Source organism: Stegodyphus dumicola, chromosome 7, assembly GCF_044657685.1.
Source record: "Stegodyphus dumicola isolate Sdum_Otavi_A_Nest chromosome 7, ASM4465768v1".
Lineage (NCBI taxonomy): Eukaryota > Metazoa > Arthropoda > Arachnida > Araneae > Eresidae > Stegodyphus > Stegodyphus dumicola.
The window spans coordinates 198587431-198609434 of NC_140774.1; the positions used below are offsets into that span (position 1 = coordinate 198587431).

At 34.5% G+C, this 22004-nt stretch overlaps 1 protein-coding gene across 1 annotated transcript; it reads right to left on the reverse strand.

Annotated features, from left to right (window-relative positions):
• Positions 1-1190: 1190 nt before the first annotated feature.
• On the reverse strand, positions 1191-20785 carry LOC118191729 (uncharacterized). The gene is made up of 4 exons (XM_035362567.2): positions 20653-20785; positions 14238-14585; positions 8893-9420; positions 1191-2188 (listed from the first exon to the last, which is right to left on the reverse strand). Exons 1-4 carry the CDS (start codon positions 20660-20662, stop codon positions 1719-1721), a joined length of 1356 nt encoding a protein of 451 aa, XP_035218458.2. The 5' UTR covers positions 20663-20785; the 3' UTR covers positions 1191-1718.
• Between the last annotated feature and the right edge of the window lie 1219 nt (positions 20786-22004).

Here is a 22004-nt window from a genome sequence, read left to right on the forward strand (position 1 = left end):
TTTATTAGGTATGTGTAGTTTATTAGGTTATATTTTATTATTTTATTAGGTTTTATTTAGAAAAAACGTTTTTTTTTTTTTAAATTCATATCAACATAGTCAAATACTCGTACTTTCCCCTTTGTTTTAATTAAACCAAAGGACGTTAGCCCAGAAGGGCTATTAATTTCAAAACGGCATTTTGTGTCGATTCACTTTTCAAACTGTTGCCACCAAACATTATCGCCATGTATTATAGTTAAAGAAACTAAATAATGAAGAATCTTCATGAATGCATGAATGTTTATCGCTTTGTGAAGAAACAACGGTACCTAGAGCCATCCAATTTTGAATAACGTAATCCTCCAACCAACATGAGCACATGGAAGTCCGAATTTTGAATTTCGGACTTGTTCTATTATCTATTTAAAATTTTGTAAAACTTTAACGAATTTTTGATTAATAAACTAAACGATTTCAAAGCGAGCAATAGCATAACCTTACGGAAAAATACATTTTTGAATCTTCAGCGCGTGAGACTGTGTATCGGAAATTCTAAAGATATTCTCATTTTAGAATTATTTTGCGATATTGCTGTTCAATTGAATTTTATGATTTAAGTGCAAAGAACATGGTATTTAATATATAAAGGCAACACACAAAACGTTAAAAGAACGCCTTTTTGGGCGTAATATCAAATCTGAAAACTTTCAAACTCTTCCTTAATTTTTATTTTATTGGATAGGCGAATAATATATAATATAGTTAGTTTTTAATTGAAGAAAATTGTTTATTATGTATTTAAAATAAATACTTTGAAAAGAATGTCATAATTTAACTTTCTTGTATGTTATTTCTATACTTCATTCATTTCTATATGCACATATCCACGCGAAATTTAGGTGTCAGTAAACAACACCTAAATATACTTTTCCCTTAATTTAAGTGCGAAGAACGTGATATGTAATAAATAGAGGTAACACACATAACGTTAAAAAAACGCCCCTTTGGGCTTAATGTAAAATCTGAAAGTTTTCAGTTTTTAATTAATTATTTTTTTAAATGATTAATTTTAACTTGTATTCACATTTAACCTTGCATTAGTAGTTGACAGTAAAGAACATGTCAGATTCGGAATTCAGACAGCAGTACTTTCATATTCAACTAAAGTGAAAGCTTTATGATTTTTATAGTGCTACAAAAGAGACAGTACATCCTTTTTGTTTTCTTTTACGTAGAAAATAAGTAAAAAAATTTAGATTTATAAATTCGTCTTTTCCGTTAAACGTGTTGCTATGAATTAAGAGAAAAAGTTCGTGTCCTTCCGTTTGAAGATCTCGAAAATACTTCCACAAAATATCTTTCAGTAACTGAATCGATGAGAAGGAATAGAAATTGCTCAAACAGACTGCATGAAAAGTGGGTATTGCTTACTTTTTAAACTTTTGCCCATTGATTTGAGGATCTTATATTATCTTATTAATCTGTGATTTCATTTAGAATTTTCATATCTGTTATCTGAACGTTGATGTTTATGCCATTTTTCTTACAAGAAAATATCAAAGGTATTCATTCACATGAAATACAACTGAGCAAAACATTTATGGTGTACGTTCTTTACAAAAATTTAAGTGTGTAAAATGTAGACATAGCTTGACAATTAACAGCAGATAGAATCCCTTAACTCTAAAAACTTAAATTGATAAAATGTTCGCCCTTAATAGCCAAATTCCTTAGTGTTACATAGCAGTTCCTGGAATAAACTCATTCTTCTCTGATTTATTTCTTTGTGGTTTCAGAAATAATTCGTTGGCATTTCTTTTTAAGTACTTCCAAAGATGATAGTTGTCACTTTCTTTCTTTCGTCTTTTGAAATTATGAATGGTATCTGCTGCAGAAACGTTTTCTGTTTGATTAGTTGGCGAATCATGTCTAGGTTCTCTAGGTCGTCTCTTAAATATCAGTTCAGAATTTCTACGGTATTTTTCGCTGGGTAGCATATTTCCCAACAATCCCATGAAATCTCTCTCGTTACGTTTACTGGCAGCTAGCTGAAAGTTTAGAGGATTTTGTGGGAAGAGAAAATTTATACTCTCTCTTCTTAGATTGACATTCATGCTGGGATTGGAATTGTTCTGTAGTACTGCAGATGTTTGATACTCTTGGGTGGAAATCTCAAATTCAGATGGTAAGTAGGCATGAAATCCACCTATAAAAGTATATGTGTACATTGACATTTAGCACATCTTATTAAGATAAATACAAGAAATAAAACAAAAGCGAAAGACTATAAAATAATAAGCTAAAATCTATTTAAAGGAATTTTGATAATTCCTTTATACTCTAGTGGTTCAGCAATTAACTTTATCTACATCTAGTATTGTTAAGCCTTCTTGACTGATCAGTTGTCTTATTTTGCGTAACGGCTACCAGTGTAACAATAAGTGATTAGTAATATCGATACCTAACAATTTCTTACCTTTCATTTTGTTCATTCAACTTGAAATATGTTATTTGTGCCATGAATAATGATAAATAATTTTTTAATTTTATTTACAGCCATTTTCAATTCTTCCCCTGTTCTTCAGGTTTTGTAACCCTATTTTGAGATTCAAATGTTTGACATGAGGAATCCTCTTTTCCTTTTATTATACTAGTATTTTGCTTTTCCCTCACTCGCAATAACTCGAATATATCCGCGTTCGTAAAACACTAAGGGATCATTTCGAATCAGAAAACATAGAAAATCTATTGTACCCTGTCCTGGACCGAATCATAGATCTTGCAGTTGTAACGTATTTTGAGATTCAACTGTTTGACGTGAAGAATCCCTTTTCCTTTTAGTCTGCTAGCATTTTGATTTTCCCTCACCCGCAGTAACTTCGAAATGTCATAATTCCTAAATACTAAGCGACGTTTTCGGTTCAGAAAACATAGAAAATCAACTGTGCCCTGACCCGGATCAAATCATAGGTCTTCCAATTATAACCTATTTTGAGATTCAACTGTTTGACGTAAGAAATCCTTTTCCTTTTAGCCTGCTAGTATTTTGTTTTCTCCTTACCGGCAGTAATTTGGATGTATCCGAATTCCTAAAACACTAAATTACCATTTCGGTTCAGAAAACATAGAAAATCAACTGTGCCTTGGCCCGGCTCAAATCATAGGTCTTCCGGTTGTAACCTATTTTGAGATTCAGCTATTTGACGTGAGAAATCCTTTTCCTTTTAGCCTGCTAGTATTTTGTTTTCTCCTTAGCGGCAGTAATTTCGATGTACCCGAATTCCTAAATTAGTAAGGGGCCATTTCAACTAAAAAAAATAAATAAAAAATAAATAAAAATAAGAAAGAAAGAAAGAAAAAGAAAAGAAAATCAACTGCGCCCTCGCCCGGATGGAATCATAGAACTTCCAGTTGTAACTTATTTTGAGATTCGACTGTTTCACGTGAAGAATCCCTTTTCCTTTTAGTCTGCTAGCATTTTGCTCTTCCCTCACCCGCAATAACTTCGAAATGTCAATTCCTAAATACTAAGTGACTTTTTCGATTCAGAAAACATAGAAAATCAACTGTGCTCTGGCCTGTATCAAATCATAGGTCTTCCAGTTGTAACCTATTTTGAGAATCAACTGTTTGACGCGAGGAATCCCTTTCCTTTTAGCCTGCTAGTATTTTGTTTTCTCTTTACAGGCAGTAATTTGGATGTATCCGAATCCCTAAAACACTAAATGACCATTTCGGTTCAGAAAACATAGAAAATCAACTGTACCCTTACCTGGATCAAATTATAGATCTTCCATTCGTAACATATTTTGAGATTCAACTGCTTGACGTGGGGATTCCTTTTTCCTTTTATTCTACTAGTATTTCGCTTTTTCCTCGCCCGCAATAACTAGATATATAGGTGTTCGCAAAATACTAAGAGATCGTTTTGGATCAGAAAACATAAAAAATCAACTGTGCCCTGGCCCGGCTCAAATCATAGGTCTTCCGGTTGTAACATATTTCGAGATTCAACTATTTGACGTGAGAAATCCTTTTCCTTTTAGTCTCTTAGTATTTTGTTTTCTCCTTAGCGGCAGTAATTTGGATGTACACGAATTCCTAAATTAGTAAGGGGCCATTTCAACTAAAAAAAAAAAAAAAAGACAATCAACTGCGCCCTCGCCCGGATTGAATCATAGAACTTCCAGTTGTAACTTATTTTGAGATTCGACTGTTTCACGTGAAGAATCCCTTTTCCTTTTAGTCTGCTAGCATTTTGCTCTTCCCTCACCCGCAGTAACTTCGAAATGTCAATTCCTAAATACTAAGTGACTTTTTCGATTCAGAAAACATAGAAAATAAACTGTGCTCTGGCCTGTATCAAATCATAGGTCTTCCAGTTGTAACCTATTTTGAGAATCAACTGTTTGACGCGAGGAATCCCTTTCCTTTTAGCCTGCTAGTATTTTGTTTTCTCTTTACAGGCAGTAATTTGGATGTATCCGAATCCCTAAAACACTAAATGACCATTTCGGTTCAGAAAACATAGAAAATCAACTGTACCCTTACCTGGATGAAATTATAGATCTTCCATTCGTAACCTATTTTGAGATTCAACTGCTTGACGTGGGGATTCCTTTTTCCTTTTATTCTACTAGTATTTCGCTTTTTCCTCGCCCGCAATAACTAGATATATAGGTGTTCGCAAAATACTAAGAGATCGTTTTGGATCAGAAAACATAAAAAATCTACTGTGCCCTCGCCCGGATCGAATCATAGATCTTCCAGCTGTAACCTGTTCTGAGATTCAAAGATCTTCCAGTTATAACCTATTTTGAGATTCAACTGTCTGACGTGAGTAATCCTTTTTCCTTTTATTCTACAAGTACTTTGCTTTCCCTCACCAGAAGTAACTTATATATATCCGAGTTCCTAAAATACTAACCGACCATTTCAGTTCAGAAAATATAGAAAATCAACTGTGCCTTTGCCCGCATCGAGTCATAGATCTTCCAGTTGCTAGCTTTCCGTCGGAGACTAACATACTAGAACGCACAAGAGGATATGCAATAACTCCTTATAATTTAAAGGATGACTCCTTAAAGGATGACCGGGGGTGATCAAACACTCTTCAAAGGATTTCTCATCCTTTGATGACGGGGGTTGATCTCTTTGCGGTTGATCAAATCCATGAGATGATGAGCTGCCATTCATATTTCTATTAGCTCCGCATTTATCAGGCTTATAGCTGCAAGGAACGTGGAAAATCAGCTGTTCCATTTTGGTTCAATTACCGTGTTAATCATTACTACAATAGCAAGAACAAGAGAATGTGATAATTTCTTTATAACTTTATGAACAAAGTTTTCTTTGAATCTCTAATTCGTAAGACGTATAGTTTGTCGACAAATGATTGCAATTAAAAGAATTTTGGGCTTCTATTTACCTATTGAAGTTATTATGATATTTCTAAAAGTGATAGGAATTAATTAATTGAAAGATTTTAAAATAAATTGTTTCACTGAAATACAAGAGACGTGCAACAAGAGACGTGTGGCTTGAGGCCTGCAAACTGCGTAATATTTAAAACGATTATAGCATAAGTAATATCTGAATAACCAAAATATTCTGAATTCGAAAAATCCACCATGTATAGTGCAAATCTTTCCCATACTTGATTTCAAGAAATTTTTTCCGACAATGCATTATATATTCATGTTAAAACTTTTATCAATTTTCAAGTTCTGAAATCACGCCTGAAAAATAAGTTAAGAATTTTAAAACAGAAGAAGTACTGAAAATAATTGTTTTGATGAATCTGTTTATAAAGGCTATGTTTAGCTTATTCTGAAAACAAGTATGAAAGCTTACAGCCAAATAGAAAATAATTTAAAGATATAAAAAGGGGGCAAATGAAAGAATGTATGACTTGCGCGCAAAAAAAATGGCTGAGTTCTATACCTCCCCATTCTACTCGGTCAGTCGATTGCCGAAATTTAACTTGTGTTTTTCATATCTCGAAAGCATGACTTAAAGGATAAATATAGCATTGTTCTAATATACGTATTTTGACACAAAATTGGACTTTTCCTGATATGACATACCGATTTTTTCCACATTTCGATCTTGCAACTTAGATTATGCCAAAATCCCAAGTTTTGTAAAAATCGCACGAGTAGTTTCTTAATTCCCCCCTCCCTCGTTTTCAATGGCTACCCAAAATGTTACAAAGAACTAAAATGAGACTTCAAGAACTGACTATGAGAAATGAGACTACAAAGAACTAAAATATTTAAAAAATTAGCTCTCCAAATTTTAGCTTCTCAATGTTAATTGAATTTAGTATCCCAATACTCAATTTCCTTTTCTCCCTTTATTAACATTCTTTTTTTTAACTTACTTGATTCCTTCATTCGCAGTTGGAAATTAAAGGTTAAATACAAAAAAAAAAAAAAAAAAAAAAAAAACGTTTGCAGATATTTTATGATTTATTTTTTAAATTTGCATTTTTTGTAATTTTTATACTATATTTTTCGAAAACATTTTTGAAGTTTAATCTATAATACTTTTAACATCATCTTAATTATCTAGGCATACATTAAAAAAAAAGTAGAGTTTCGTATTCACAAATTTCGAAGATATACGAGAATTTATATATTGGTACGTCTTGATATTTGCATTTTCATTATAAGCAATAACAATGTCCAGTATGTTTATACGCACCTTGTCAAAAATAATTTGAAAGAATGAACGATGTAACTTTTTTTCCGCTCGTGTACATTGAAAGGGAAAAGGAAATAGGTTAGTATAAATTGAGAAGTTCGTCAAGTGAATTATTCTTGGCGCAAATTGAAAAATATGGGCCAAGCTACCTTTTTTAATTTCCCAGTAAGTTTCCGACCAAATTTTACAAAATTAAATATTTGGGCACAAATTGAATCATAGAATCGAAATATGGAGAAAACTCGGAATGTAATTTCAGAAAAAGTCCGATTTCATGTCAAAATATCTGTGTTAGAACCATGCTATACGTAAATCTAATACATATCCTAAATTGAGCTTTTGAGGCACTAAAAATGCAAATTAAATTTCTGAATAACCTCCGCAGGACGGCAGACATAGAACTGTCTAATTTTTATTTTGTGCAGATTGCAGATTAAAAGTGTTTTATGCATTGCATCATTTCGGAATGACGTCCTATCTCTGTTGCACAGCATGTAGTGAGGTTGGTCTACGATATAAATTTAGAAGATCTTCTGCATGCAACAGAACAAAGTATATCATATATCAGGCTTACCATTCGCAGGCAAAGACATATTTTGTTTAATTTGATGCACTCAAAAGACTTGTGCGCAGTTATACGACAATGAATACATTCAACAAGGATGCTAACATTTCAAAAAGAGGAAATATCCTCATGATTTGATAAAATATGATCGTACTCCAATACCCAATTTCCTAGCAAATTCAATTACACAGGGGGCGTATGTGACATAAAAAACGATTGATTACTTGAAGGTTTACAGTAACATTTTTAACTCTGTAGGCCCTTTTTAACACTTTCGTCGCGAGTGACGAGATAACTCGTCTTCTAGGAATATTCGCTATGCGCTATGCGAGATAACTCGTCTACAATCTTTTTCTATATTACTGCAGCGTGTCCCGCGACTTATTTCATCTACATCTTAGCGTATAGCAGAGCCTAATATTTTGCCTTTACAACATTTCTACAAGGTGGTGCCAGGAGCCCAATTTGTAGTGCTTTCACTTTTATTACGTTTCTCGTAGGTTCTCTTTCCCTTTTTCTCTTTCTCTTTTATTACGTTTCTCGTTTTTCTTCTTTCTTTATTACGTTTTTCTCCTCTTACTTTTATTACCTTTCTCGCTCTCTTTCATAAATCTTCGGATCAGAGTAGTAGCTAGGGTTTTCAGCGCCCAGGGGCAACTGAAGATTTCGCGCCCCCTACTGCTTGGCCAAGGATGGAAAACATTTAATTCTAAAATGTCGTAACATCAATTTGGCGCCCCTTGGATTCTGTGCCCGGGGACAGATGTCTCCTTGCCCTCCTCTAGCTACGCCCCTGCTTCCGATGTGTCACGCATGGAAGGACAACATTACTAGGACATAATAACAGTAACCTCAAGTAACGCTACGCCAACACGGAACTTTGTCCTCATCTGTAATACGGAAGTGTGTCGTATGTAATTCGCACAAAATTCACCGAGAGACTCGCTATCTATGTGTGTGTAACATGCACATCAAAGCCAGCATTAGTACCTTGTTTTGAAAACTACCATAGTTCAAAGAGATTCTAATTTACGCAATATTTAGGATTTTTATTTCTTATTTTATTATTACTTTTATGTCCGTAAGCACAAATAGATGATTATGGTGAGGATTGTTATTCATTGCAATTGATTATTATTTTCCAAAGTAAAATAAACAAGTTTTGAAGGAATTTGCGTTTTGTTTGAATTTTAGCGCTGCGGAGAGCGGCGCAGACTCTTATCGCAGAGGATGGGACAAAGTCGCACCATTGCTTCGATGAAAGTGTTAAGTTAAAGTGTTATGTTTAACAGCCAATGATTAAGATTTGCGCCCCAAATTCGCGATTAGAGGCATTATAACATATGCGGAGCTTTGCATAGCAGGAAATTGATTTCAAAATTGACAGCACGTCATCAAAATCCCCGGATGGAAGCGGACTCTATTTCAGCTTTCCATGCTTAAATTCCAAAGTGTATTCTACATTCACATGATAACGCAAACTCCTCATCTACTGTTATTTATTTTCTGCTGTCTTGCAGAGTTGCATATCTTGTCGTGGAAAAACACCTGTGTTATTTACCTTTCACAGTGGTAAGTATATCTTTACACTCTTGCATAAATTATATTTAACATATTATCCAAAATAGAATCATTTTTACCTGTTGTCGAGAAGCCCTTCCCCTTCAGCACGGTGGTATAAAATTCTGCGTCATTTTTACTGTCTCTAGGAGCCATTCGTGCAGGAAAAGGCAATGCCTTATTTCTCAGGACATCCCTCGTTTGTGATTGGCCGACTTTGAAAGCTTCCTTCGAATAGCGTTGTTGTTCAATCTCATCTTTAAAAAAAGAAACTGCAGGCTTTAAATTTTGTGTTAAGCTCTTTGGAGATTGTAATTTCAATTGATACCAACTTGGATACTTTCCAGGAGCTAGATTGATAGCTACATTTCCTTGCATTTGAGACCTAGGTAAATCTCCGTAAATTTTTCCCTCATTGTTGTTAGCATTTGCTTCATAAATGGGATCATTCATTCCTTTGTCATGGTCATTTATTCGATCGCTTCGAACTTCTTGTGTTTTCACATAAGGATTTAATTCATTGCTTTGAATATATTGCGGATTATCTTGAATGTTCAACCCATTCAGAACAGGAGACTTTGGCATGAAAATCTGGATTTCACGCTCTTCTGTAAAAAAAAAAGAAAAGAAAAAGAGGAGTTAAAAGTAGATGGTGGAACTTTTTTTTGTTTCTTTGATATATATATTAGAAAAAAAAAAAAAAAAAAAAAAAAAAAAAAAAAAAACCGGATTAGTATGTGAAGATATGCTGATATTCGGTAAGCATATTAGTTCGTTTACTTAGGCAATCTGTTAAAATGTTTTGACATGGTTTTAATTAAAAAATTCGAATAATTCTCATAAAGTATTACAAATATGTGGTTTCGAATAAAATTAAATTTTGACATTACATTTTATCATTATTTACTTATAACGACAAGAACATTTCATAATAACGATTCACTTCATAAATCATAATGATTTTCTTTCATTTTAATTAAATTTCCATGTCGCCGAAGTACACAGCCCAAAATTTTACGAAAATTTGTTTATCTGGCATCCCACTAATAGTTGCCTTACATGTTATATTGCATGTTACATTGAGGCCTTTCATGTCACATTTTACAATAGATACAACAATTTACATATAATTTCACTAAAATTATTCAGATATATACAAAATTTGCAACACAGCTTCCTTCCCAAGGATTGCGCGTCTCGGGCAGTACAATCCCTGTACAAGAAGCCATACTTACAGCTAACGAAAATCAAATCAATAACTGAACACTAAATGCAATGCAAAAATAATAATTTCAATAAATAACATACTAAATCATACATAAAACAGATCAAATACTGAATCAATACATAAATGCATGAATTTCCAAATTTATATTCATATCGGGCCATAATCTTAGTATACAATTTGCATTACACACACTATGGGGACTATGTACTACGGCCATAGTAAGGAGCTAGCCTATCATAATGAACGGCTTTAGGTTTAGAATCTGGCGACTTGCGGATCCGAATTACGACGTCATTTGTACTGTTTAGGACTGCATAGGTTTAGTCATGTTAGGCTGATTGCAGTTTAGGACATAGTTCTTTCCGTCGAATCGGATTCCATAACCTCACCCTGCCACCTTCATTAAACCGATACCTTGTAGCTCTATTGATTCTATCTGCTCTTCATATTCTCTGTCTCCAAATCGACTCGCTCTCATGCAGAATTGTGCGTCACTTCCAGTCATTGCCTGGAGATTCTAAATGTACGCCTCAGGCTATAAAGGCGCATCCGGAGGGCGGCCAAACAACAGATCGCAAGGAACACAAGGCCATTGGGGGATGAGGAATAGCCGGTAGCTGTGAAAGGACAGTAACAACAGCGATCACATCTGGTCCTAGTCCTGTTGGTTTCTCAAAACCATCACCGAGAGTTTATTAAGTTTTGATCACTATACTGTTCGATTACTATACCGTCCGACTGGGAAGTAAAAGTTTCGTTTGAGTTTTGTCACGCTGAGTAGTTTACAGAGTTCTTTAATTACAGTCAAGGTAAAATTCCTTCCTGAGCGGAATGTAATTGGAAATCCAATGCTATAACATTGCCTCTGCTACTACGACAGCGTCCTGATCAGAGATAGGATATGCTTCAACCCACTTCGTCAAATAATCAATGACAGCGAAGATGAGAAAAGTTCCACGCCAAAGGTTATAAAAAATAAAAAAAAATGCTTTTACCAAGTATTGATCCTAGATGCTATCAAAGAAGTCCTCTTGGATATCTTTACACAACTGCCAACGTTTCTGGAGGTCTTCGAAGCAAGCAAGGAAATCTTCAACTGCGATGCTTGCAAGCTCATTTGTCAGAGCCCGCTGGATGTCTGCAATGATCTTGATGAAGCTTTCCTTCAGTCACATTTTCACTCAAGAAATATTCTTCGTCTTACCTCTTTCTGTTCATCTGTTAGTGAGTGAGGGAAGATTTTTGCATTAAGGTTCCGTTTCCCTAAATCTTCAGTAAAATGACACACATTGCAATTCAGATTCAGTTCTTCTAATACCATATTCACAATTACGCGACGGTCTTCTCGCAATCATTGCCTTACACGCTCCACGTTTGCTTCGTATGTGCTGTAGATGGACCATCAGCTCTGGGATAGTCTTGCACCGAATCGCTGCCTTCACGAAACCTTTTTTGCCACTCGAAAGCACTACTTGAAAGTGCCTTGCCTGAATATGCTTGCTTAATTATGTTCCACGCTTCACTAAGGGTTTTCCCGAGCTTAACGCAGAACTTAATGTTCCCCCTTTGCTCATAGTCAGCATCCATGGTGTCATCTTAACGAATGCGACAACAATCCGAACAGTGTGTTGCTAAGCACAGCCCTGCCGCCTAGTAAGTTTTCGCAGAAACATGGCCAAGATCATGTCACGTAAGAATACATGCAAGGTAACATGAAAACAACATTTGTTCCTTTTTTAATACTGTAAACTCAGAAATAAAAAAAAATTGTCCTGGAACTTTTCTGACAAAGGATATATTTGTTACCATAAGCAGTAAATGACAGACGTTCCAGGATGTCGAATGCTATGCGTTCAAAAGGCGCTTCTACATTGTAACTTCGCAACTTCTCTCGGCCGCTTTTCTTCGCTTCTTTCCCATCCGCATAGGCATCTCAAGACTTGCACCACTTTAACACGTCAGCCCTTGACTTACTCTTGTGGAAGTGCTCTCGAACTCTGAGCAAAGTCTTCCTTATTCTGAAATAACCTCCTGTCGGACTATTACGTACTTCTTTAAGAACGCCTGGGATCCATGATCTTGATAGTATCAGCTGGCACTGGAATGTATTTCTATCATCCGATTTGAACTTGTACTATGAGACGCCGTTTCGAATATGGAACGAGTCCTGGAGAGCCCAATATTGCTTTGCAGTTATGGGTTCGATATCGTCGTCTTCCAGCTGATCTTTCTTGATTTCTTCATCACTCCACGGGTCTGGTTGAGATGATATTGAAGTTGCAACTTGACGTGCTATCGGATTAACCAGCGAGAGATTAGAGTAGAAGAGAGCAGAAAATCTTTCTTCGATTTCTTCAACTTTATTTCCAACCGCGTCTATTCTTCTTTCCATAGCCTTGAATTTGTTTTCTATGATGCCAGTAATTTCTCTTTTAATTTCTTCCTGACCTGCTTCAATCTTTTCTTGAACAGATATTACCCCCTTCCATCTGTGCTTGGATGGTTTCATCTCTTCTTGAATTTCTTTCATATCTTATAAGGTTGCTTGCTTTCATATACATTATAAAGTAACCTAAATCAAAACCTTCTCTTGGTGAGCCTCAACAATGGATTATTGAGCACTTTATTGCCGCTTGGACGCTGTTTCGCTCTGTTCTTTTCCTATCGTAACAGTATCAGAAATGTAAATGTTCTTGAATAGGCACGATTAAAGTGCCAAGTAAATTGCGCTCACAGGTGTCAATTTAAATAAAGTTGAATATTTAGTCTTTTTACTCGACTGTCAAGTTTCCTCTCCAGTGTGAATCTACGTTCAACGCCATCCACATTTCTATATCTTTTTCATCACATATACTATATGCAGGGTGAATTTGAACAAAGGGGCAGAACTTCACGGAGTGACAGAACGCAGCTATACGAGCAATATTCGTCAAAGAATGTATGGTTGGAACCCAAGCGGTAAGAAGTCAAAGAGTAGGTTTCCACTATCGCATTTAAAGAATTAACGCAAGAATGAGAGGAGATACTTCAGAAAACATATTATTAACAGGACATGGTCATAGAAATTCCTGAAAAAGTCTTCCGGCAGGCTTCACACTTGCGCGATAGGGATTGGCGGACATCTACGAAAACACCAGGCACTTCCCGAGTATCGCCTGCCACAACGGCGAACCTGACGACTAGATCCATATTCGTTTCAACGAAGCATTCATAAATTAGGCTTCTTATATGGCACCAAAGGGGAAAATCCAAACACAAGAGATCGGGTGATCTTGGAGCCAAGCTATGGGACATCCTCGACCAATCCATCGCCCTGGAAATTTCGTGGTTCGTATAACCAGTCATCGTCTCGCCAATATACGGTAGAAAATGCCATCATTTAAGATAATCCTGAAAACAAAATGCATTTTTTGCAATCCTGAAAACAAAATGCATTACAAAGTCCAGGGGACAAGATACAAATTGTGAAAAGAGTGACTACATTGTCACAGCTAGGATAAGCCATCGTGGAGTGGATAAAAATGTTTTATATATGCATAAGATAATATGGTAAAAGGAAAATTCTGGATTAACTATAAAGTCCAATTTGAGAGTCAGGTGATTTGTTACTGTCTTCTCATTTTCTTTGATGATATGTCTGCAAATAAAGTCAAACTTAAAGATAACTATGATAATTAACTTAATTTCGTAGTTTTCCAGATTAGGTCATAGTCCACATAGTACACAAACAGCAATTAAAATAATTTGCCGTTGGGTGCGAGGGCCGACCCTTTTTATACCATTTACAATGCCACCTAGCGGCTAGCCGTTTGCGTTCCGCCCAGACTTTATTTGCTTGTATAGCTGCGTTCTATCACTCCATAAAGTTTTGGCCCCTTGTTCAGATTCACCCTGAATATTAGCAGCATACGTAAAGCTGTTTAGACTATCACAAATACTTTCAATCTACAGTCTTTATCATCTTAATACAGTAATATTAAACTAATAACTTTATTACAAATACGAAAAATCAATGAGTTTCGTTAAATGTATTCACTTGTTGTTTTATTGATGAAAATATTTTAAGCCTTTAACCAACAAAAAACATGCAAAAAATAAGAAATATATGAATAAATGAATTTAAGAAGAAAATACGAAAAGGAAAAAATTATATCTGTTGAAACTTAGCTGAAATAGATAGTAGGGAAATTTACTTACTTATATAGAGAAAGTTTCCTGGTTTATGAGATTTCTTCTCACTTATATCTGGATTACGTACATCAAATGAGCTATTTTTTTCGTACAGCCTTTTACTCCTATTCCGATTGTTTCCGGTATATATATAATGAACTGTAAATTCTCTTTGTTTTTCAGAATTTCTGGCGTCATTCTTCTCAGCGCTTTCTTCGGACCTGTTTCCGTTTGGGGAGGAATTAGTTGTGGCTTGAGAGAGATTTGCAGTTACAAATCCGCTAGTTTCGTTTAGTTGTCTGTTTGGCTGCAAACCAATGTGCATCAATTGCTGCACTTTTTCAGCTGCCTCCACGTCATTCAAAAAAGAAATTTCTGAAACAGGTAACATGAAATTGATGATATTGAATTGAAAAACGTAGTTTTGATATGTAGTGTTCTATTTATAGTTGGAATAATTTTGAAGGGATTTGACTTAGCAGTTTATGTTTAAGTTTTAACTAAGCAGCGTGGCGACTTTTACCGATTTACGCCAAATTTGGCCACAAAAATTAATCGCCTACAATCATCGCCATCTTGACGATATCTCGCCAATTTAGCGAGATTGCCGTTTACATCAATATTACGTAGATTTGCGCCTGTAATCTTATTTTTCCAGCAGAGCTTCATCTCTTGAGGCATTTCATGTTAAGTCCCTATCACTTATGTTTCCTCTACGAGGGACTGGACGTCGAAAGGGACATTTCTCAGAACCCGCACGTTTCCACGAAACTTACGTAGCTAGGTTACAATTTTTATTTACTAAACAGACTTGAACGCCAAACAATAATCGATTATCGCTCAGACTGGGATCCCGTGATCTTTCAGAAGCAGAAATTTCGTCTGCTTGGTTGATCTCTACCCGGGACAGAGCTGCAGACGAAGCATTTTCGTCGAGGTTTCAAAATATCCCGCGTAACCGGGACTTCGCTTCCAGCGGAGCTTTTTTTCTAGGAATACTCCCGTTTAAGCCAGTGCTACCAGAATCTCGTTTCTCAGAAATGTCCCGTCTAGCGGGAACCGTCGTTAGACGTGATAAGGGTCTTACATTTATAAGTTTCTGTGCTGTGTACTTTTAAGTTACAGTTGAGTCCCGTCTAGCGGGAACCGTCGTTAGATGTGATAAGGGTCTTACATTTATAAGATTCTGTACTGTGTACTTTTAAGTTACAGTTGAAGAATCTTAAGAACTGATCAGGGAATAATCGATTGAGTTCGTGAGATAGAGGACAACATGTAAGAAGGGTGAAATTACCCTTTATTATTCCAATAAAGTTTAACAGAACTCCGTCTTGGAGTTTTACAATAAAGCCGCCACTCGGACCTTGAACTTAGAAAACTAAGAAATTAAACTTAACTAATCTTAACTAAAAAGATACAGCCAAAGCTATCAAAATTCTAACAGAGTTGGCCCTTTAATTCTAAATAACGGCGAAGCTATTAAGGGCCTAAAGTACGGACGAGCATGATAATAGCCTAAGAGAGAATAGATTAAGAAGGCGAACGCGCGCTAGTCAGAATCACTAGTTCTCTCTAACTCTAAGTAGGACTTCACAGTTAAATACTTGTTCTCATTTGTTTTCAAACACGATCCGAAAACTACGTTCTGGCCGGAAGTAGTAAGTTGAAATTCAGGAAGACAGGAAAGAAACTTTAACTCAAAATTTAACTGTTAAATAAATTAACATAATCCTTACCCATTGTACAAAAGATACTGCAATTTTCCATGTAATTTGACCAAAACTATTTATATACATTCAAAATTCATTCAATATTTAAATTATTTCAAATTATAATGGGAAATATGAGAAAGATGATCAGAGTGCACAAATTGACTTTACCTTCACTTATGCGATTTCTATCCATATATGTTGGCAAGCAAAAAGTGGTAAATATCAAGTAAGTAAAAATAAGCATTGAAACTAGCTGATACATCTTTAATTTAGTCTGGAAACGGTAAACGTTTGAAAGAAATCAAAAAGTGTTTTTACTCGAAGTATTTTTACTAAACGGAAGCGTTGTTAATAAATGCTTCTTTTTAAATAGTAAATAAATTAGAAGCATGGCAAAATGGTGCAATGCCAACCGCACTTAATCAATTTCATTGTATGTGAGTTAAAAGTGAATTACTTCTGTATTTCACGTTCAAAATCAAAGCGCAAAGAGCACGAATTAGTGAGAAAATAAGATCAAATTCTGTTTTTATTATTTTCACCTGTAAACCGATTTACTTTTTGTTTATTTTCTTCAAGAACTTAAAATTAGATCAAAATGCCCTAAATCAAAGAAATGATTGTGAAATTTTGTATCGTAAATTAGCTATAGTAAGCATCAGCATATATTTGGCATGAAGTCTCTTTCATTATTCAAGAAAGCTACCATAATTTGCTAATTGTCATTGTGTAGACATAATTTGAAACACTAAAATGCCATTTGTTAAAAACTCTTCTCATTGCGATTTTCTTTTTGCTACACTGGCTACAGCAAAATAAGTTGGCTGAGGTAAAAATCCTTTAGTTTGGACCGAAGATGCGCAGAATGTTATTCCTAATATCAAAAGCGCATTGTACAAATCAGGAAATTTAGTTCACCCTAATCTGACTGCGCTGATCATTTTAGCAACAGATGCATCTGATTCTGCCATGGAAGCCACGATCCATCAACTGTACATAACGGTGAGAAACAACCTCCAAGCTTTTTTCTCGAATTCTGTCATCAATGCAGAGAAACTACAATGCTTACGATCGAGAATCTACTTGGCCATAAAGCATTTTAAACACATTCTGGAAGGACGATCTTTTACTGATCACCTTAACCATCTAGCAGAATTTAGACTTATCACTTTTTGCCGTCTAGCAAAATTTAGAAAATGTCTCGTCAAGACAGCAACTGAACTACATTGCCGAATTTACTACAGACATACGGTACATTTTTGGAGAAGAAAACATTGTAGTAGACACACTATCGAGAATTCAAACTATCGCTACTTCAGCTATAATTAATTATACAGTTATTGCAGATTGCCAGGAGGATGAAGACCTTAAGATTCTCAAATCAAATTCCAGTTTTTCAAAACAGTACAAATTCCTATCTCGGATAGGAAAAAAAAAAAAAAAAAAAATGCACTGTGATAACTCCACTAATTCTAACCGGCCGTACATTCCTAAAGAATTTCGTGAAATAATATATTTTTCTGTATACCTATCTTATCCCAGCCTGGAATTCATGCAACAATGAAGCTGCTGACAAAAAGATTCTTTTGGCCTAGGATAAACAAAGTTTGCCAACTAAGGACTACAGCATGCTTGGCATACCAATGAGTCAAAGTTCACAAGCATACTAATTCTCCAGGTGCTGCCTTCAGATTTCTAAATGAACGTTTCCAGCACCTTAACTTTGATGATGCTGCCCTTTATCATATTACAAATGTTTTAGGTATCTGCTTACTGTTATTGATGGATTCACTCGGTGGATCGAAGTTATTTCTTTAGAAAAACAAACTGAAGATTCCATCGCAAATGCCCTTCTCACGACTTGGATTTTCAAATTTGGAACATCAGAGAAGATATCATCTGATTAAGACACCTTGACACACACCAAGTCAACTCTTACAATCCTTCAGTAAATACATAGGTTTTTCAAAGGTACCACCACCACAGCTTATCATCCACAATCCAATTGTTTAACAGAACGCCAACGTCGAACTTACGTCATATTTTTGGACGGTTGTCCATCTTTAGTTCTTGGCATTCGATTCGCTGTTAAAGAGGTTTTGCTTTGTTCTTCTCCTGAACTTGCGTATGGTACACTAATCTGTTTGCCTGAAAAATTTTTCAATAAGTCTCCAACTGTTAAGCATTCAGGTTTTATGCAAAAATTGCGAAACCACATCCAAAATCTAAAACCAATTTCAACAACCACCTATGGAAAAAAAACAGTTTTCGTATACAAAGGCTTAGCAAATTGTTCGCATGTATTCATCCTTAATAACGAAATTTCATCTTCTCTTAAATCAACTATCTTGGACCACATTTAGTTAGAAAACGTTTTGAGAAATTTTTCAATGTGACAGTAGGCAAAATTCAAAGAATATCGATAGGTAAATTGAAAATCATATTTCAGATTCAAAAATGAAGTGATAACAAATCTTCAGACATGTGAAGCCGATAACTCCAAAATCTCACAATCACTTCCTAATAATAATGATCCTTCTACACATTTACCCTAGAAACACAAGAACTGATCAAAGATTGAGATTTCTTGCATATCTGAAAGACTGAGGTATAACGCTATCACTGGAAAGAGTGGAAAGAGGGTGTGGGATGACATAATTTGCAATACTGAAACTCCAAATTCTGTGAAAATTTTTCGCACTGCGAGTTTCTTTTTGCTCAAGTGGCAACTGTAAAAGAGTTCCGATTAAAAAATGAACATTATAATTTGCTTTCAAAAAAGAAACTCGTTATCATTTGTTTTACTCCTGTTCTCTCGTTAATAAAATTTGGTACTATTACGTTTCCGTGGGCGGTAAATCAAATCGCCACACTATTATTGTCGCCAGTGATGCTCACGACTTCTGTTAACGAGACGGATAATTCCTGAGTTCATTTAACACAATTCACGACTTCAATTTCTTTTTCGCAACACAAATAAACACTTATTTAAACCTTTTTCTTCCCCTACCCCTCCGCTTGTCATGAATTTCACAATTTGGAAAGTGCCCATGGATGAAAAGCCTGCGATTGATTTATTTCAAACAAGAGGCATCATCAAAAGAAACAGTTGTGCTCGAAAGATCATGAAATGAAATTAAATTTTCAATAAAGCACCGTGAAATGGCGTTGTAGGAAAGTATTGTGCAGTGAGAGAAAAGGAGGCGCAACCGTGAGGCCCATTACATCTCTGGTGCCCTGAGGTGACATCAATTGAATTTTGCGAATTACAATTTAAGGTGGACCATAATACGACTGTTGATTGGAACAGTTACATGCGGAACGTCTGCACAGAAACTTTAATAGCCTGAACAATAATGAAAATCGGCAGAAGCAACAGGTTGTCGAAATAGACCAAAGCCTTTTCGCCAGAAGCAAAAGCATCGTTGTGGGGTTTCTTCCACAACAATGGGTTTTAGGCGGATTGTGCAGAGAATGGTATGAAAGGTTTTTAACTGCAGTTTCTGATCGATCAGCAAAAACTTTATTGAGTGTCATTATAGAAAATGTTATGAAAGGAGCAACTATTTACATGGATTTTTGAAAGGGATATAAATCAGATGAACTGCGAGATATGGGCTTCGAACACTTCGATGTGAACCACAAATTTTACTTTATTTATCCTGATGGTTAGCCCAGCGTCTGCGTGGAAGCTCAAAGTATCGCAACGAACGGCATCTAGGCACGGCTATTGCAATCACGAAAACTTCCGGTTAACATATTTCAACGAAAATAGCCATTTTGACCACTATCGAATGCAATCTAACGTTGTATCTGCGTGACATCTGTACGTAAGGACAGAATAAAGGACTCTTTTTCTGCAAACGATATTAAAATTGATTTAAAATGGATTCAAAGGAGATTTTTTGTTGTGGCATCTGTACGTACGTTAGTATGCATATATATCTCGCATAACTCAAAACCGAGTCGCCTCAGAACGTTGAAATTTTGTATGTAAGACTCTGTAACATGCAGTTCAGCTGTGCACCTCTTATTTTGGTTGCAATCGGCTGCACCAAAAGCATTTATATAAAATTTAGAACTAATGCTTCACAAAGATGAAAATTTTGAAATTCATAATTAATTAATTTCAAATAATCTAATACATGCAACAAAAAATTTAATAAATGTAAAAAATGAAAACTTTTAAACAATCAATACCCCAATTTAAAAAAACTAAAAGGAAAAAGAACATAACAGAAGAGTAATTCAATCAACTTCAAGGCCACTTTATCAGGGGAAAGGAACACTGAAATCAATTGAAATCTTTCTTTTACAAAAATCCTTGCTTTTCCGTATCCAGAAGTAGCCGATAAACCAGTTCAATGTATTTTAATTATAATAGTTCATTTGAAAATTCCGCCCTTCCCGAAAGCAAGGGGAAAAATTAAATTAGAACTTGTACTTTAAATAAAGAGAATTCTATTTTGTTTAAAGAATGGAAACCGAAATACTTCATAAAATACTTCAGTGAAAAAAATAAATCAAAGTTTTATTTTTAAACATATACTATTACATAATCCAAAGTATTTTAAATTTAAGTGAAATTATAAAATTAAGGCGAAAAAACAAGGAAAAAATTCAATTAGAACTTGTACTTTAAATAAACAGAATTCGATTTTATTTTAAGAATTGAAACCGAATGTGAATAATTAAGATATTTCAGTGAAAAAATAAAATCAAAATTTTACCTTTAAACATATATCACATAATCCAAAGTATTTTAAACTTTAGTGAAATATAAAACTTAATTAAAACTCAAAATAAGTAATTAAAAACCCTTAGCATTTTCGTTAGACTTTAATGGAAACAAATAATACCGCGATCGCGACTACAGTGACTTACAGGTTTGCTATTTTGGCTTCATTGGCGAAACAAAAAAAACCTTGGCGAGAACGTAATCGCTCAAAAGGCTAAAATTTGGAATATAAGATGGAATTTTGAAACCCCCCAAAAAAACTTTTAAATAATTCAATGAAAATTTTGGCAAAGAAGAAGATTACAATATTTATTGAGAGAAATTATAGATTTTTTTAAATTGTAAATTAAAATTACAGGAAAAGGTAGAAAAAGAAGTAAAAGAACTATTGTTAGAAAGTAAAAAGTGACGACTTTGAAAATATACAAAGCCCTTGTTTAGTAACAGAATAAGTAACATCCTTTTCTTTTGGAGCTTTCAGATAAAAAATTCATACTTTTAAAAAGTATTACAGGGTATAGACTACTCCAGATCTCTTTAAAAGACTATTAATGAATTGTAAAGGAATTTCATAATCTTTTAAAATTTTGCTGAGAATTAGAATTTCTTCTTTTTGTGTTTCTGTTACAGTGTAAACTTCTAAAATTCTGCTAAATTGGATAATAATAGTATTTGCAATATTTTTTTTTTTTAGATAGATATGCTAGAATTCCGATTTATAAGTTTATTAGTAGAAAAATTAAAATCTTTTCTTTTATCAATAAGTTTAATTTCTGTTAGATGATTAATACTTACATCGAGATATACTGTTTCTGTTTGGTTTTTATTGGTCTTATTTAGTTTTAGACAATATGGGTAGATGTTGCTGTTTTCGATGAGATTAAAATTGTTGAAGGTAATAATGTCATCAATATATCTATAAGTGTATTCAAATTTACTGAAATTGTTAGCAGAAAGGCTCTTTAGGAATTTGTCTTCTTTAGAAAATAGAAATAAGTTACAAATATGAGTGGAATATGAACTTCCCATTCGTATTCTTTGCTTTTGCATGTAAAGAATGTTAGAATGTTTAATAAAGTTATTATATAACTAAAAATGGAGAAATTCTTTCTATTTTTTTAATTCCAGAATATTAAGTATTTCAGGAAACAAATTTTGTCATTTCTAAAAGACTCTACTAAATTTCATTGAGTGGCAGAGTGGTAGATGTTTTCAAAGTCATAACAGTTAATATTGTTTACGATTTCTAACTTCTTCAATGATTTTCATGTTGACGTTAATAATCCAGCAGTAGTTTTTTTTTTTTTTTTTTTCTCAAAAACTATATAAGAAAGTCTTAAGTAG

Excerpts from the sequence above, each read along its gene's own strand:
- LOC118191729 (XM_035362567.2), bottom strand. Across the intron at positions 9,421-14,237 it reads AGGAAACTTTCTCTATATAA|AAGAGCGTGAAATCCAGATT; the intron begins GTAAGTAAATTT and ends TTTTTTTTACAG. Across the intron at positions 2,189-8,892 it reads GAAGGGCTTCTCGACAACAG|GTGGATTTCATGCCTACTTA; the intron begins GTAAAAATGATT and ends ATACTTTTATAG.